The 18,381-nt window shown below is 38.6% G+C and overlaps 2 protein-coding genes across 3 annotated transcripts in view; one reads left to right on the top strand and one right to left on the bottom strand.

Moving 5' to 3' along the window:
• The window catches only part of gjc2 (gap junction protein gamma 2), a 35,056-nt gene extending 23,798 nt beyond the window's left edge, over positions 1-11,258 (top strand). Inside the window, exon 2 of the mRNA XM_079611916.1 lies at positions 7,803-11,258. Coding sequence (XP_079468042.1) covers positions 7,832-9,091 — 1,260 coding nt within the window. The 5' untranslated portion in view covers positions 7,803-7,831 and the 3' untranslated portion in view covers positions 9,092-11,258. The remainder of the gene's footprint in view (positions 1-7,802) is intronic.
• Positions 1,254-18,091, bottom strand: LOC306998116 (uncharacterized protein). Of its 2 annotated transcripts, XM_079611918.1 has the most exons (4): positions 17,949-18,091; positions 9,106-9,158; positions 2,207-2,444; positions 1,254-2,084 (listed from the first exon to the last, which is right to left on the bottom strand). In XM_079611918.1, exons 2-4 carry the CDS (start codon positions 9,136-9,138, stop codon positions 2,077-2,079), a joined length of 279 nt encoding a protein of 92 aa, XP_079468044.1. In that variant the 5' UTR covers positions 9,139-9,158; positions 17,949-18,091; the 3' UTR covers positions 1,254-2,076. The 2 variants fall into 2 exon arrangements, with proteins under 2 accessions (XP_079468044.1, XP_079468043.1); XM_079611917.1 differs by lacking the exon at positions 17,949-18,091 and having other exon boundaries at positions 9,106-9,204.
• Positions 18,092-18,381: the final 290 nt, after the last annotated feature.

Here is an 18,381-nt window from a genome sequence, read left to right as displayed (position 1 = left end):
TCGAGTGTGTGTGTGTGTGTGTGTGTGTGTGAGAGAGAGAGAGAGAGTGTGTGTGTGTGTGTGTGTGTCACAAATCATTATTGTTTCTTCAACCTATTAAAATATCTTACTTTACTGCAACTCTGTTTCTGCTTCTTTATCATATTTATAGTGTGTGATTCATAAAATACCGGTACCTTAGGCTTATATCCTACATCACATATTATGATTTTGGACGTCTGGTCACTTTATATCTTATATCAGAATATTATATTACTGTTAAGCCTACTATGAATATTAAAATATGCCGAAACATGTGTTCTGTATCATAGCTACATGAATGACATTTGCAGAAAAAAACCCCGCATGAAAATCAGTTCGGTCTTCAGTGAGTTATGATTAATTAAATGCGCTGACAGCTCATTGCACCGGCCATACAGAATACACTGAGTGGAGCGGGTGACCGGTCTAAGATGGCGGCCCCACGGCTCGACCGCGCTAATAGGCAGTAGCGGTCGATAGGGCGTCTATCTATATGATGTCTATGGGTCTAACTCCACAATTCAGTACTTCGCAGTTCACAGTCTTTGTAATATGTTTTAGCAATACATTTCTAACATTTATAATGTGTTTAGAATTTTTTTTTAGAATTGCCTTTACAGGGACTTTAAGGGTAAAATTTGTATTGATGTTCAACAAATAAAAAACAAATATAATGCAGATGAGAAAATGATAAAGCTTGGGTTGCTGAATATTTGATCCCTTTCTTCAAAATCACTTTTTGTTAATGATATGATTACTAGGATACCATAACCTAGATGTGCTGTGTTTGACAGAAACTTGGGTAAAACCAGACAATAACATTACTTTAAGTGAGTCCACCCCGCAAGATTACTACTATGAACACAAGGCTTGTTTAAAAGGAAAAGGGGGAGGTGTTGCTGTAATTTATAGCAATATCTTCAGTATCACTCAGAAATCTAGTTTCATATATAATTCATTTGAAGTGATGGTGCTTGCTGAAATGTTATGTAGCGTAAGTGATAAATCCCATTCGACTTTTGTGCTGGCTACTGTATACAGGCCACCAGGGCACAATTCAGATTTACATTTACATTTATTCATTTAGCAGACGCTTTTATCCAAAGCGACTTACAAATGAGAAACAATAGAAGCAATTAAACTAGCAGTAGGACAACAGTATGTAAGTGCTATGACCCTTCACAGTACAATGCAATGCGCATTTTTTTTTTTGTTGTTGAATAGAATAGAATAGATAAGAAAGTGTTAGTAGTGCTGAATCAAGTGCTCAAGTGCTGCCGAAAAAGATACGTCTTCAGCAGTTTCTTAAAGATGGCTACAGACTCAGCAGCTCTGGCTGAGTTAGGCAGATCATTCCACCAGCAGGGAACAGTCATGGTAAAGGTCAGAGAGAGAGATTTCGTGCCTCTTTGAGATGGCACCACCAGACGCCGCTCACTTGTAGAGCGCAAGTTTCTGGATGGCACATAAGTCTGAAGTAATGAGTTCAGGTACAGGGGAGCAGTGCCAGTGGTTGTTCTGTAGGCAATCGTCAGTGACTTGAATTTGATGCGAGCGGCAACCGGCAACCAGTGCAATTTCGTGAGGAGAGGAGTGACGTGTGCTCTCTTCGGCTCGTTGAAGACCACTCTAGCTGCAGCATTCTGGATCAGTTGCAGAGGTTTGACAGTGCAAGCTGGGAGACCAGCCAGGAGAGCATTACAATAGTCCAGTCTGGATAGAACAAGCGCCTGAACAAGGAGTTGTGTAGCATGCTCTGATAGGAAGGGCCTGATCCTTCTGATGTTGTACAAGGCAAATCTGCATGACCGGGCAATGCTAGCAATGTGGTCTGTGAAATTCAATTGGTCATCAATGACCACTCCAAGGTTCCTGGCTGATCTTGATGGAGTTATGGATGACGAGCCTAGCTGGATGGTGAAGTTGTGATTAAGTGCTGGGTTAGCTGGGATTACAAGTAGCTCTGTCTTCGCGAGGTTTAGTTGAAGGTGGTGGTCCTTCATCCAGCCAGAAATGTCTGTCAGGCAGGCTGAGATGCGAGCGGCTACCGTCGGATCATCCGGCTGGAATGAGAGGTAGAGTTGTGTGTCATCAGCGTAGCAGTGGTAGGAGAAGCCATGTTTCTGAATCACAGATCCTAGTGATGTCATGTAGATTAAGAAGAGAAACACCCTGAAGGACCTACCCGAGAGATAAGACCTGAACCACTGGAGTGCAGTACCCGAGATCCCCTTCATCTTTAGGATTGACAGGAGGATCTGGTGGTTAACTGTGTCAAAGGCAGCAGACAGATCCAGCAGGATGAGAACTGAGGACTTGGAAGCTGCCCTTGCCAATCTCAGAGCTTCAATTACTGAGAGCAGAGCAGTCTCAGTTGAGTGTCCGCTTTTGAAGTTAGACTGATTGTTGTCCAAGAGGTTTTTCTGCGTAAGAAAAGAGGAGATCTGGTTGAAAACAACTCGTTCAAGTGTTTTTGCGACGAATGGAAGAAGGGATACTGGTCTGTAATTCTCCAGATGTGCTGGATTTAGAGTGGGTTTCTTAAGCAGTGGGGTTACCCGAGCCTGCTTGAATGCTGTGGGAAATGTACCAGTGTGAAGAGATGTGTTTATGATGTGTGTGAGTGTGGGTATAACAGAGGAAGAAATGGCTTGAAGTAGGTTAGTGGGAATAGGATCAAGCGGACAGGGATAAGGGTGATTGGAAAGGAGGAGTTTGGAGACTTCGGTCTCTGAAAGCAAGGAGAAAGAGGGTAGAATGTGTGTGTTAGCTGGTAAAATGTGTGTTAATTTGTGGATTAGTAAATTGGCCGCTGATGGTGGTAGTTTTGTTTATGAAGAATGTGGCAAAATCATCAGCTGTTTGGGTTGATGAAGGAGGAGGAGGGGGAGGGTTAAGAAAGGAGGAGAAGGTTTTGAAAAGCATGCGAGAGTCAGAAGAATTGTTAATTTTGTTGTGATAGTAAGTCATTTTAGCAGTAGATATGTTAGCAGAGAAGGAAGAGAGGAGGGATCGATAAAGACCAAGGTCAGTATGATCTTTGGATTTGCGCCACTTCCTCTCTGCACCCCTGAGTTTAGCACGATGTTCACGGAGAACATCAGATAACCAGGGGGCAGAGGGAGTGGCGCGGGCTGGCCTGGAGGAAAGGGGGCAGAAGTTGTCCAAGCAGGATGTTAAAGTGGAGTGGAGTGGAGTGAAGTGGAGATTTTATCAAAGAATTTGCTGATTTTCTATAAGAGTTAGTATTGGCTGCAGATAAAGTCCTAATTGTTGGTGATTTTAATATACATGTAGATAACGAAAAAGATGCATTGGGATTGGCATTTAAAGATATTCTGAACTCTATTGGAGTTAGACAACATGTGTCAGGACCTACTCATTGTCGTAATCATACTCTAGATCTAATACTATCACACGGAATAAATGTTGATGCCGTTGAAATTCTTTCATCATCATGATCATTATCTAGTCTCGTGTAAACTTAATTTAGCCAAAGCTGCAAAGCCGACTCCGTGTTACAAATATGTTAGACCTAGAGATGCTCCGATCAGCATTTTTGGGGCCGATCACCGATTACCGATCACCAAAATCATGATCTGCCGATTGCCGATCACTGCCGATCACAGAATGGCAGAGGAATGGGAATCTTTTATCTATAATCTATCAAGTTTGCACCATTTGTAGAAATGAAACCACCGGTAACTATGAGGTGGCAAGAACTATTTTTTTCTGGAACAACCAATTATGAAAAACACCCCAAAACCAGTAGGTTGTTTATCAGACAAAAATTCATGAAATAACTTTTGTAGGCTAAGTCAAATTTAAGACCGTTTTAAGACATTTTAAGATCATAAAGATTGAAATTTAAGACCTACACGACGCATTAACCAGCAAATAACAAATAAAATTAGCATCAATATGCACTTTTTGTTTACATAAGCATTAAAATAATAACATCAATTATGGCTAGATTTTAAGTGTCTTGCAACATGTTATCTACTAACATGTACAAGTGCAAATAAGGTTTTGACAAAAAAGGTTTTATAAAACGATAAACCTCATATTTGAGCCTTTAAATAATTTTCAAGAGTAAAAAAAAAAAGATAAATTACTGACATGTACAATGCACATTAGATTATCTTTTATTATTAATAGTAAAATTTGTTCTGATTTTCCCGTGGCGTCTGTCGTTGCTATGCAACCATGCACTGCGCTCCCCAACGAAGTTTTAGTAGCTTTTGCGGAATTCTGAAATTGATACTTTTTTCATCTTGCTGCGCGTAGAAAAAACGGCCGCATCTCTTCTATAATGAGCGCGCTTGCCGCACGCCTACATTTGAAATAACAAACTTGAGCGCGCAAAAGACATGATGTGAACGGCCCCTTGGCGAGCTCCCTCCAGTCAGGCCACGAGCTACTGGCAGCTCGCGAGCGCCGTGTTGGAGACCCCTGCTCTACAGCTCCGCTTTGTAGGCTACGACTACTTTTTTGCTACTTTGTAATGACTTTCTGCGGCCAGCGTTTCTGGAAATGACTTTAAAAAAACGTCCAGACGGGAGAAGGAGAACTAATGTTGCCACTGGCAAGCTCCGGTCTGCTGTTGTGTGCCCGTGCTCCGCGCATGCAGGTGGAAAAAAGTTGCGCGATTAATTTACGTCACGTGATCGTCTTTTTTGATCGCGCTTTTGGGGTATTTTTAGCCAATATCGGCCGATCATGATTAAAGAAGATTAAAGAACATAGTCCAACGCTGTGGCACAACGAGCACACTCAGGCCCTTAAGAGAGCAGCCAGAAAAATGGAGCGCAACTGGAAGAAAACAAAACTAGAGGTATTTCGGATTTCATGGAAGGAGAGCACGATTGCTTACAGAGAGGCTTTAAAAGCTGCTAGATCTGCTTATTTTTCAACCCTATTAGAAGAAAATAAACATAATCCTAGGCAGTGCCGTCGCAGGTGGGGTGCGAGGCCCTGTGCGAACTTGAAATGCGAGGCCCTGCTCTTTGATGTGGAACAGTCACGCATAACTGTTCTAGTTCTATTGCACGCATAATCTCGCTCGACTCGCTGCAATACTTTTTTATCAAGTAGAATAATACAACATAATCATGAACATAGTCTGAGGCGCCGCAATAGGGCAGGCAAGACGGACTATTGCCTGGGGCCCCGCATTTTAAGGGGGCTACCGAGGGCTGATAATTTAAACAATCAGAAATGTTAATATAAAAACGCAGCAACATCTCTGCATCCCCCTCAGTTGGGCCCCTCTCTCGCTACGCTCGTTATGCTTTTACCTTTTTCAAACTGGTGCAGCGCTTACTCGCTGTAGGTAGAAAATGCATGATTTTATTTGTTAAACATGAAAAGGAATTATCCGTCTGGCATGGCAGCTCGCTCTAACTTTAACCTAGATAGGCCTTAATGTTCGCTAGTATAGGTGCATATCCAAGCGATTGTGCGGAGACGTGGAGCGCGCACTGCGGCAGGCGTCGGCGCGAACACTTTCATTTTCCTATCAACAGTGGAAACAACTTTAAATAGGCTACTCAATCTTTTCTGGTCATACAGAAAAGAATAATGCATCAGTCGCAAGTACTTTTATTTGTGTAAACTCTCAACAACAAGAAAACGTTGTGCTTTTGTAAAATAAAATAAAACAAACAGGGCCGAGCGCATCTCAAAAATGCGCAAACTGGAGCGCGTCTCAAAAATGAATTGAAACACAGTGTATAGCCTCAAAAACATGATGAATATTTCTATATAAAGCTTGAAATGTCCGCTTTTAAACTAAAAAATTCGAATCGAAAGCAAATACCGGCTGATTAGGCTGTAATCCATAAGGTGCATTTCTCTCTAAAGGCATCCACTTTACAGCGGAGATGTATATAGATATGTTTGCAGCCGACACTGATTTAAAAATATATATTTTTTATTAATAAACAATAAAAATGCCTCGTTATTTTTTCAGACATATTATCATTAGCCTGCTTTGGGGCAAGATTTATGCATGCGCTTGAGCGCGGAATAGGCTATTCCTCCATGCACTCAGTAGCCTATTTAAGCAGAAATTAATATAAACGTGAGATTAGTTGACTAATTGCTTAAACGAATGACTACTAGTCGACTATAAAAATCTTTATTCTATGGAAATTCTAATCAATGCATTTGGTTGACATTTATTTCATTAGTATCCAGCTCTTTACGTTAAATTAGTTGAGTTAACAATTAGTTAATGAACTAATAAAATAATAAAACAAAGATAAAACAAAGATTAAATTAAGATGCAAACTATATATTTCTATATAGCATTACATTGCGTGTTCCACCACAAAAGACAAAATTAAAAATAATAATAATAAAAAACGCAAGATTGCGAGGCCCCCTAGTGGCGCGAGGCCCTGTGCGGTTGCACAGTTCGCACAGCCTATGCGACGGCTCTGATCCTAGGTATTTATTTGAAACAGTGGCTAAACTAACGAAAAAGAAAGCTTCAAGCCCAGAAGTTTCCAAGCAACACAGCAGTAATGACTTTATGGACTTCTTCACTTATAAGATCGATAATATCAGGGACAAAATTATAACTACAACCGTCTACTACAGTATCGCATTAGGGAGTGCATTGTAGTCTTCCTAAGTACAAAATTGATTCATTTATTGCTATAGGAGAGGAAGAAATTTTCTTGCTAAATCATCTAAATCAAGAACATGTATGTTAGACCCTATACCGACTAAGCTACTGAAAGAGATGCTTCCAGATGTCATAGATCCTCTTCTTAATATCATTAATTCACCTTTATCATAAGGATACGTACCAAAAAGTTTTAAGCTGGCTATGATTAAACTACTTGTTAAAAAAACACAACTTGATCCTACAGAATTAGTCAACTACAGGCAGATACTGCACCTGGACTCATCCATGACGCATCCCTGAAGTGTCAGCCGGCGTGATGACTCTGACCTCCAACCAGATGAAAATGTATAAATACTCTAAATGTTCTGATCCAATCTGACTTGTAATGCTGCCTGAATCATAATCATACGCTGTTCGCACGTTGGCCAGAGGAGAACTGGCCACCGACTGAGCATGGTTTCTCCCAAGGTTTTTTCTCCATTCTGTCACCTGATGGAGTTTTGGTTCCTTGCCGCTGTTTGCCTTGGATTTTGGCTTTCTTAGTTGGGGACATTTATTATTCAACAATATTATTGATCTGCCTTACTTAAAGGTGGACGATGATGCAATTTTCTTCTAGAAACAAACTGTGTTGTATTATTTTCATGTTATCACTGTGAAACTGCTTTGATACAATCTGTATTGTAAAAAGTGCTATATAATTTTACCCAGAGAAAAATGTTGGATTATGCAACAGACATTATACAGCTTAGTGCCTTCACGCAGTTAATTAATAAACCATTGGTTTGTTATATCAGTCTTTTTTGCCAACTGATGGTTGTAAATTGATTAAAAAAACTGTTGATAAATTTTGTAATAATGTTTACGATTGAATATGATCAATATGTCCATATTGTATCTTTCAGCATACAAACATATTTTTTTTTACAATTTGTACCTGTAAATATTATGTATTAATACCTACGAATTAACAATGAGACTCGGCAATGCATACATCATTGACATTTTTTTAAATCAGAATGTTACCTTTAAGGACCAATATGTCAAGGCAAATAAGCCTTTTTAGTGTCAATTTTTTTTTATTATCCCAATATCTCTTATATACTTTTTCTTTGACCTACCTTCCTTATTTTTCTCCTATCTGCAGATCATAAGTAAAGAGTCTCTGTCACCAACATGAGTTGGAGCTTTCTCACTCGACTACTGGAGGAAATCCACAACCACTCCACGTTTGTGGGGAAAGTTTGGCTAACTGTCTTAATCATTTTCCGGATTGTTCTGACTGCAGTGGGAGGTGAATCAATCTACTCGGATGAGCAGACGAAGTTCACCTGCAACACTAAGCAACCTGGCTGTGACAACGTATGCTATGATTCCTTTGCCCCACTCTCACATGTCCGGTTCTGGGTGTTCCAGATAATCATGATATCCACCCCCTCTGTCATGTATCTGGGTTATGCCATCCATAAGATCGCCCGTACCTCGGAGGTGGAATGGCGTAAGAGCCAGATTTATCAAAACAGGAGCCGGAACACTCAGTGGAGAAATGGACACCACCAAGAGGAGGTCTGTGGAAATATAGATGATGATGAGGAGGATACAGAGCCAATGATCTATGAAGAAGACACTTTGGATGTGCAGGAGGTCAAACCAGAAACGGACAAGGGCAAAGGCCTAGATCCAATAAAGCATGATGGCCGCCGTAGGATAATGCAAGAAGGCTTGATGAGAATGTATGTGCTTCAGCTTTTATCCCGTGCCATCTTTGAGGTGGGATTCCTCACGGGTCAGTATCTCCTTTATGGCTTCCGTGTTAACCCTTCTTATGTCTGCAATAAGATCCCATGTCCGCACAGAGTAGACTGTTTTGTTTCAAGACCCACTGAGAAGACCATCTTTTTACTCATCATGTATGTGGTGAGCTGTCTTTGTCTGCTGCTCAATGTTTGTGAGATGTTCCACTTGGGGATTGGTACCTTCCGTGACAGTCTTCGTAAACGTCGAAACCAGGGCCAACGACCTTCCTACGGCTACCCTTACTCCAGGAACATTTCTAGTTCTCCACCAGGGTACAACCTTGTGGTTAAATCTGACAAACCAGGTCGCATTCCCAACAGTATCATCTTACATGACCAGAACATGGCCAGAGGGGTTTCAGAACAGCATTGCACAAGTCCTGATGAGAATATTCCATCTGACCTGGCTACCTTGCACCACCATTTACGAGTAGCACAGGAACAACTTGACATGGCATTTCAGACATACAACACAAAAAACACTCATCTTTCCAGAACTAGCAGCCCAGTATCTGGTGGCACAATGACTGAACAGAACCGGGTCAATACAGCTCAGGAGAAACAGGGTGCACGACCTAAAGCAAGCACTGAGAGGGCAGGGACAATAGTAAAAAATGGAAAGACATCTGTGTGGATTTAATGGCAAACACTTACCTGACTAGTTGAACCATTATCCTCAGACAACATTTTGTCCCAGCCAATGCAAACTACAGTCAGAGAGGGCATGATTGAGCATCATGTCCCCAGGTTGAGCAATAAACAAAAATGAAAAATAAATATTGTAGAAGGGTAGTATTCATTTCTACAACATTCTTTACAATGCGTATTCCCCCTTTCAGAATAATTCTTAATGTGCTTTTGTTTAATGTTATATTAAGTGTTATGCTCTATATTCCAAAGCATGCATGTGTATTGACCGTCTTGGAAATCTGTTAAACAATTTAGTCTTTAATGGATCATTGATTTAATTGAACTATATAAGAACAACCCCTATGTATCCACTCCATTTAAATAGTCCTCATAGCTGTAAGACACATGTTCTTCTTCTCTTTATGTTCTCCTATTGTTATTAGTCTCTGGCTCTGTTCCAAACCCAAGCGAGCTACCCATATAGCCCTAAGTTTTAAGGTATTTCCACGCTGGCGATGCCAAGGCTGTTCCAGTCAGTAAGCAACAAGATTATGCTCCTAAAATTCCTAATTTAACATCAGCATCACATGTATACTTTGTGGATAATGCAATCCCTGAATGCATTGTAATAAAAGTGTGATCAAATATGGTGGATGCAAGTTGCAAGAAACTCAACTATAAATATACTTGCTGTACATCATATAAAAATGTATTAATTAAAATTGTTATCTTGTAAAAAATGCACTTTCACACAACAAGTGTCTGTGCTATGTATTTTTGGCCTTATTACAACATCTTTATTATATATTTTTTTTTTTAAATCTTATTTACACATTTTTGGCTTAGCAATATGTGTTTTACGCCAAACTCAATTGCAATCAATTGTGAGCGTAAATTTTCTTGTGTGATCACGTGATGAGTTGTGCTGATGAGTGATCTTTAACATTGTTGTTATGTAAAAGATAGCTGCCTTTTTAGACAAGGTTTTGGAACAGAGCCTTTAACTCAAAATAATGAGAGAATTTTAATTTTGGAGTGTAGTATTCATTTAATTAATCTTAAAAAAGATTATGATGATTTCCAATTTTCTCAGTTTCTTCATTATGAATAAACATGGAGATATTAATGTGCATTAATAGCTTCTGTATGCATTCATATTATGTGGCACTAAAATGATGCATTGAGATTGCAATGATAAATTGTGCCATTGTCTTATGAAGGTATTTTAAAATTTGCAGTTCACCCCAAAATTTACATTTGTCATTATTTATTTATCCTCATGTCATTTCAAAACTCTATAAATGTTTTATTCTGTAGAATAAAATGTAATTTCAGTGAATGGGGACAGAGGGTTCCATGCTACAAAAAACACATTCAAAATATTATAAAAGTGGTCCAAATTGTGTGCTATATTCCAAGTCTTCTGAAGCGATACAACGCTTATAAAAATACATAAGCCTGAATGTCAGGATTAAGTTGGGCAGGTAAGAACATCTTCATCACTGCACACCTCATCAGGAACGCGACATAGCCATTCTGGGACTAGGGGGTCCAAAAGGGTGACTTAAAGCAGCATTACTTGTGATTTAACTTATTTACAATTTTTTCCAAAACCATTATGCATACAATTTATCTCTGAGCTGTCTGGGGTAAAATTATATCCACTTTACCTTTTGGCAAATTGGTGAAAGATTCTTATGAACACGTATAATTTGATTCTTACGAAACATACATTTTAGAGAAAAATAAAGTATAAATGTTCACCCATAAACCTAACCCTTAGTGGGGTGTAAGCAGATCGTACATCAATGTACGAATGAGATTTGCACCAATTCACCAAAACATACAATAGTTTTGAATTGCCATGAGTCTGTAGGGTGTAACTAGTATACTGCTTTTTTAAGGAACTATCATGAAATAAGACAGTTGCATTTGCTTTAACCTTCATGTTTAATAATTATCACACTTAATAATTCTTGAAAAGGATTTTTGAAAGAAGTTTTGAAAGCTCTGAAATATTTATTGTATATTATGGAAATGGATTTGAGTACTATGCAGTAGGTCTTCAAATTGTATTTTAGAATCCCCGTTCCAAAATGTGCCTTTACCATTTACGATTGTACTGATGATTTGTTTGTGATTATTAAGAACAATAATAAATTTAGGATTCATTTATCAAGATTCTTTGCCTCTGAGATTGTTTTGAATCACTGATAAATGTAATTTTTTTTCTAGTCAAGTCAAGTCACCTTCATTCATATATATACGCTTTTAACAATATAGATTGTATCAAAGCAGCTTTACAGTGATAATAGGAAATTAAAGTAACAGCGATTGTTTTGGCTTTACAGCAGCTCTAGGTTAAAGTTATTGACCAGCTAAAGTTAGATTTGATTGATTCAATTCCGTCGCAACGATAATTAGTTATTAACTTAGGGGCCGCTAACACGACACCATTCTAACAGAAAACCCTTAATGTGATCCGGCCGCTCATTTGCACAAAACAGTGCCTGGTGTCTTGAGAACGCAAACCATGAAATATGTTCCAAGGTACGAGCCTTGATAAATTTATAATACATAATTTTTTTAATCGTTTCCGCATAGCCACGTGAACCGGAATTATCCCGACAACGTTTTATCTGTACAGAGATAAAGGGAAGGGAGGGAGGCCTTCACAGGGGAGAGACTAGTTGACACTTCAGGACTGCGTTGTCGGCGTGTCCAGGCGCAGGTCCTTCATCAGATCCGGATACGGCCTGGATCCAGCGGACTGCGGTAAACCTCGGGATAAACAGAGAGACTAATATTAGCGTACATCCTTCTTATGATGTACCAAGTACATCAGGATTTATGGGAAGTTCCCGGTTCCGGCTGATCTGAACTATGCAGCCTAACATTGAGTTATAGATGTGCTTGTACTTGAGCGAGCTCTTAACGCATTATAGTCCTTCACGTCTACTGCGATCTGAAAATTCCGGCCAGTTAATAATACCTAGAATATCAAAATCGACTGCTGGCTGTAGATCCTTTTCCTATTTAGCACCAAAACTTTGGAACAGTCTTCCTAACATTGTCCGGGAAGAAGACACACTCTGTCAGTTCAAATCTAGACTAAAAACACATCTCTTTGGCCTAGCATACACATAACAGACTTCTTATAGACTTCTATAATTCAATGTTAGGCTGCATAGATTAGAACAGCCGGGACCGGGAACACTTCCCGTAAATCCTGATGTACTTGGTACATCATAAGAAGGATGGCGTCTACGCTAATATTAGTCTCTCTGTCTATCCCGAGGTTTACCGCTGTCCACCGGAACCAGGCCGTATCCAGATCTGATGAAGGATCAGTACCAGGACACGACGACGCCGCTGACCTGAAGTGTCAACCAGTCTCTCCTCCTCTCCACTCCGACTTCAACCAACCGGAACTGGACAAATACTCTGATTCATTCTGACTTCTGACCTGTAATGCTCCTGAATCATGATCATCCACTGTTCGCTCATTGGCCAGAGGAGAACTGGCCCCCGACTGAGCCTGAGTTCTCCATTCTGTCACCTGATGGAGTTTTGGTTCCTTGCCGCTGTTGCCTTGCCTTCTGGCTTGCTTAGTTTGGGACATTTAATATTCAACAATATTATAGATCTGCCTTAAGGTGGACGATGATGCATTTTTTTTTTGTTTGTATTATTTTCATGTTATCACTGTGAAGCTGCTTTGATACAATCTGTATTGTAAAAAGCGCTATATAAATAAAGGTGCCTTGACTTGACTTGACTAGATGTCTATAATGCGTTATGCTAGGCCAAAGAGATGTGTTTTTAGTCTAGATTTGAACTGACAGAGTGTGTCTGATTCCCAGACAATGTTAGGAAGATTGTTCCAAAGTTTTGGTGCTAAATAGAAAAAGGATCTACCGCCAGCAGTCAATTTTAATATTCTAGGTATTATCAACTGTCCGGAATTTTGAGATCGCAATAGACGTGAAGGACTATAATACGTTAAGAGCTCGCTCAAGTACTGGGGAGCTAAACCATTTAGCACTTTGTAAGTAATCAGCAATATTTTAAAATATATACAATATTTAATAGGGAGCCAATGCTGAGTGGACAGAACCGGACTAATATGGTCATACTTCCTAGTTCTGGTAAGAACTCTAGCTGCTACATTTTGGACTAGCTGTAGATTGTTTATTAAGCGTGCAGGGCGACCACCCATAATAGCATTACATTAATCTAGCCTTGATGTCATGACTCATGTACGCATTAACTAATTTTTAGTAATTGACGTAATTTAGATATATTTTTAAGATGAAAAAATTCGGTTTTACAGACACTAGACACATGACTTTCAAAAGAAAGATTGGTATCAAAGAGCACACCCAGGTTCCTAACCGACAAATTAAATCAAATCAAATCAAAGTTTATTTATAGAGCACCTTTTTACGACAGCAGGTGTTCACCAAGGTGCTGTACATACAGAAAAAAACATCAAAGCAAAAAACGACAAGTAACAAGTAACTCTCATACTGTGTTATATGCAGTACCATACAAATATGTTTTTAAATGTGATTTAAAAACTGCAAGTGAAGGTGCCTGCCTAATGTACAAAGGTAAATTATTCCAGAGTTTCGGGGCCATCACTGCAAAGGCACGGTCACCTCTGCTCTTTAATCTTGCATTGGGAGAAACCAAAAGCAGTTGCCCAGCAGATCTAAGTGCTCTGGATGGAACATATGGCTGTAATAGATCTGAGAGGTATTTAGGAGCAGTATTATTTAATGATTTACAAACTAAGAGTAAGATCTTAAAATCAATTCTAAAACGAACTGGCAACCAGTGAAGGAAAGCTAATATAGGTGTAATGTGATCCTGTTTGCGTGTCCTTGTTAATAGACGTGCAGCCGCATTTTGTACCCTCTGCAAACGTGTTAGAGATGCCTCACCAATCCAATGCCTACATATAGACTATTACAATAGTCCAGGCGGGATGATATAAAAGCGTGGATGACCTTCTCAAAATCAGTAAAAGATACAAAAGACTTGACTTTAGATAATTGCCTTAACTGATAAAAACATTATTTAAGTACCAAATTAATCTGTTTATCTAGTTTAAAGTCACCGTCCATTAAAACACCTAGGTTTTTTACAACGGGCTTCACATATGACTTTAAATCGCCAAGATCTACATCAGGGGTATTGATGGTACCACCAGGTCGAAACAAAATGATTTCAGTTTTATCTTCATTAAACTTTAAGAAATTGGAGGCCATCCAGGCTTTAATATCCTCAAGACATCTCAACAAAGGTGCTATAGAGCTTGCATTGTTTCGTTTCAAAGGCAGATAGAGTTGCGAATCATCTGCATAACAGTGAAACGAGATGCCATGTTTCCTAAATATGGACCCTAAAGGTAATATATATAAAGAAAATAAAATGGGTCCAAGAATGGAACCCTGAGGGACTCCACATGCAAGAGATGCAGTGGAAGACACAAATTCCCCAAGACGTACCGAGAAAGTTCTTTCACCCAGATATGATCTAAACCATTGTAATGCGGTACCCTTTACACCAACACAATGCTCAAGACGAGAGAGCAGTACATTGTGATCTTAGGTGTCAAAAGCAGCAGTAAGATCTAATAGCATAAGAACAGCATAGTTACCTGTGTCAGTGGCCAATAATAAATCATTATAAACTTTTAACAGGGCAGTTTCTGTGCTGTGAAGTGATTTAAAACCAGATTGATAAATTTCTTGCAAACCATGCAAGTCTAGAAAGGATAGTAATTGTTTAAAAAACACTTTTTCCAATACTTTAGAAAGAAACGGGAGTTTCGAAATGGGCCTAAAATTAGCAAGAACCGATGAATCCAGGTTTGGTTTTTTCATCAGTGGTTCCACTATTGCGTGTTTAAAATGTAAGGGTACAACTCCATGAATAAGACTACTATTTACAATCAAAAGTATTGTAGGGCCAAGGGTTTCAAAAACCTTTTTTAGGAAATCTGGGGAAACAATGTCTGTGGGGCAAACAGATGGATTCATTTTGTCAATGATGTCTTTTAAACAAGCAAGAGACACTGGCTCAAACTGATTAAAAACAAAGGAACATACAGAGGTAGACGTATCAGCAGAAGGGTGAACAATATTAGCTCTAACAGTCATAATCTTGTCAATAAAAAACTGCAAAAAGTTTTCACATGTTTCTTTGGAAAATTCCAAAGTCATTTGTTGAGATGTATTTAAAACATAATTAATAGTGTTGAACAGAACACCAGGGGCCTGTTTCAGAAAGGAGGTTAAGTGAAAACTCTGAGTATGTTAACCCTGAAAAGAGGGAAACTCTGGGTTTTCCGTTTCAGAATGGGAGGTAAATCAAACCCGAGAAAGCAGAGTAAGTCAAGCCCGTTTCTGAAAGAGAGGTAACTTATACTCAGAGTCAGTTACCATGGCAACTTACTCTGTGAACCTAACCTGGTCGGGAGCAGGTTTTCTTCGGTAAACCCAGAGTTTCTTGCGGTCTCCTCCCCTTTTTTAAAGAGGAAGCGGTGTTTAAACACTTCATTCATTCTTTCTGTACATTTATTTATTGCTGTTTTTTCCGCTGTTTTAAAAAAGAAATTAATAAGATGAAGTATATATATAACTCCTTAACTGGCAACTGAAAATACAGTACATTAGAGTTACATCATGTAGTTCTTAACAAATTCTACAGAATTAAACTGTGGCATTTACTGAAAATCACTTGGGGGATAAGAATGTCCGTTTATAAACTTCGATTCTATAGGCTACGCCACATACAAATGTGAATGTGTAGATTGTCTGATGTGTAGACACATAATATTAACATTACCCTGTAGGCCTCTCTGTAGCGCAGAAACTGTTTCTTCATATCCATCATCCTGTGAAGATGAGCATTTGTACACTTTATAACACTATTTGTCATAATTTCTGGTGTATTGAGTAGGCAACTTACAACTGTCTGGGGTTCTGTTGGGACAGGAGGCTCCAAAAGACAGATATTAGTCTCTAGATAGATATTAGTCCCAATATCAGAATCTATTGGGACCAACGAAAAACCCAACCCAAAGTAAAATAAATGGAAATATCAAAAATACCCTATATAAAAAATAACACATAGACCTCTTACATTTTATGAAGGCCCTTGGATCTCCGGGAGTGACCGGCTCTGATGAAGGAATTCCCTCAGCCAAAAATGCTGCTGCACTGCTAGACACTGGATGCTATTTAGTTATTTAATATGTCAAATGTTTATAAAGTCAGGTAGCCTACACCCATGATATGCTCAAGCCTTACCTGATTTAATTATGGTTTTATATATATATTTTTTTCAGCTGCTGCCACATTCTTTTAATGCCTGCAGGATTGCACCTAGCCTACATGCAAATTAAAATTAGGTTGAATAACTGTTCTTCCAGTTTCACCTGATATTATAACAGTTAGCCTACTCTAAAATAGTTATTAATTACTAACTACAAATTACATCTTCAACAGTGTAATTAGATTAATGTAATAATTACTATATTTAGAAAGTATTGGTCTACTTATTACTAATTACTAAATCCCATATCAACCTCAACCACTTGAACAATACAATGAGGAGAGACAAGAAACTGCACTTTTAATGCTTTCAAAATGAACAATGTACAATTGCATAAATTATTCTTGAATTGACCAAAGTGTGTAGAGGGAGAAGGTTACATTCAAAATATACCTTTAAAAAATGTATGTTAAATCCACTGTTGTTTTATACAGAATTGTTCTATAGTCTATGCAGTAGCCTATTTAATGTAATTACATCATATTTTATTTTAAATTACAGAAGAATTAAGAGTAATCCCTTTAATTAAATTACAATATTTAGATTACTTGGTAATTAATTACACCCAACACTGTATAACAGGTATTCCTCTTTGTGTCTGGCGCTGTTGCCATGGTGACTCATAATATCTGGGCTCCATTGATAATGGCTTTTTATAGTTGTGGTGCACGCGCTCAACTCAGAGTCAGTCAACTTAGAGTTGATTGAACTAACTAATTTCAGCTGATCTGAAACCGAAAACTCAGAGTTTCCCATCTCAGGGTAAGTCAACTCAGAGTTCAAGTTTTAACTCAGAGTTGGTTGAACCTCTTTATTGAAACAGGCCCCTGGTTTGTGAGAATTATTTGCGATGACATTTGAAAAATACCTTGACTTTTTTTTACAGTTTTTTTGATATATAAACAAGCTGACAACGAGGACTTGATAGAGCAGCCATCAAGTGTTCTAGGTTATAACGTGAGGAAGTTTTTTGTCCAATAATTAGAATCTCTGTTTTTTCAGAATTAAGTAGTAGGATATTGCTAGTCATCCAGTTTTTTTATATCAGCTATGCATTCCGTTAATTTTGTGAATTGGTATGTTTTGTCAGGGCGTGAAGAAATTTAGAGCTGAGTATCATCAGCAATACAGTGAAAACTAATGCCATGCTTCCTAATGATATCTCCTAAGGGAAGCATGTACAGAGTGAACAGCAACGGTCCTAGTACTGAGCCTTGTGGAACATCATACTGAACTTTTGATCTATAAGACATCTCTTCATTTACTGCTACAAACTGATAAAGGTCAGATAAGTATGATTTAAACCATGCTAGTGCAATTCCACTACTGCCAACATAATTGTAGTTAGCAGATTGTCATCACTCAATGGCTGGCTGTCTAATTGGTGTCCACGAAATAATATAGAATTCATAGACAATTGGAAAAGTTTTTGGGGCAGACCTGACCTAGCCAAGACAAGAGATGTCTTAAAAGTGCATGGGCAGTATGGAAATGGATACGAGTGTCTGTGTCCATATACCAACCTGAAGTGTTTTAAAAGCTTAGATCTGGATGTGTGAGAAGAGCCTCTCTGCACGTCACATGTAGGACTCCAAAATTCTGAGGAAACAAAAAATTAAGATGTGAGTCATCAAAGAATAATAATAATAATCGAAAAAAATATAGGTTGCCAACTATTAAACTGTAGTAAAATTATGTTGGATAACCTAACAAGCTTACCTTACTAGATGCTAGATGCCATCTTATTCAAGTCAGTGTCAAATTTGCTTATTGCCATATCGGCCTATGTGTTATTCGGTGCTTCAAGTTTCAGAGTTATTACTTAACATTAAATAAAAATGCTCAACATTTAGGCAATTATTAAAATTGACAGATAATTAATAAACTTGATAAAACTGCTTTATTAGGGCACAACATGGAGAAACGTCCCGGGTTACATATGTAGTAGTTCCCCTA

Source organism: Phoxinus phoxinus (assembly GCF_949152265.1).
Source record: "Phoxinus phoxinus genome assembly, chromosome: 5".
In the NCBI taxonomy this organism is placed as follows: Eukaryota; Metazoa; Chordata; class Actinopteri; order Cypriniformes; family Leuciscidae; genus Phoxinus; species Phoxinus phoxinus.
This window is presented reverse-complemented; position numbering and strand designations above follow the sequence as displayed.